Source organism: Solanum tuberosum, unplaced genomic scaffold, assembly GCF_000226075.1.
Source record: "Solanum tuberosum cultivar DM 1-3 516 R44 unplaced genomic scaffold, SolTub_3.0 contig04326, whole genome shotgun sequence".
Classification (NCBI taxonomy): Eukaryota; Viridiplantae; Streptophyta; class Magnoliopsida; order Solanales; family Solanaceae; genus Solanum; species Solanum tuberosum.
In genome coordinates, this window is record NW_006245355.1 from 1 (window position 1) to 492 (window position 492).

The 492-nt window shown below is 33.9% G+C and overlaps 1 protein-coding gene across 1 annotated transcript; it reads left to right on the forward strand.

The window, feature by feature from the left end:
* Positions 1-4: 4 nt before the first annotated feature.
* LOC107059455 (multicystatin-like) lies at positions 5-488 on the forward strand (the record flags this gene model as incomplete). The annotated part of the gene is made up of 2 exons (XM_015305957.1): positions 5-166; positions 315-488. Coding segments are annotated over 2 exons (336 nt in total), but the record flags the coding sequence as incomplete, so codon positions are not given.
* Between the last annotated feature and the right edge of the window lie 4 nt (positions 489-492).

Sequence of the window (492 nt, forward strand, 5' to 3'; positions counted from 1 at the left end):
GATTTGGGTGAAGGAATGGGAGGACTTCAAGAAAGTTATAGACTTCAAGCTTGTTGGTAATGATAGTGCGAAAAAACTTGGGGGCTTTACCGAAGTTCCATTCCCAAACAGCCCCGAGTTTCAAGATCTTACACGTTTTGCTGTTCACCAATATAATAAGGACCAGGTTATTTATAATGACTTACTCATCTTCTATTTTTTTTTCTAGTTAATTTCACATTCAACCCTATAATATTCAAATTCATAATCCACTATTGTATCTAGTATATAATTCTTTCATTTGAACGAGCGTCATATACAATCAATTTTTTCAGAATGCTCATCTGGAGTTTGTAGAAAATTTGAATGTGAAAAAACAAGTTGTTGCTGGAATGTTGTACTACATAACATTTGCGGCAACAGATGGTGGAAAGAAAAAAATATATGAAACTAAGATTTGGGTTAAGGTATGGGAGAACTTCAAGAAAGTTGTTGAATTCAAGCTTGTTGGTG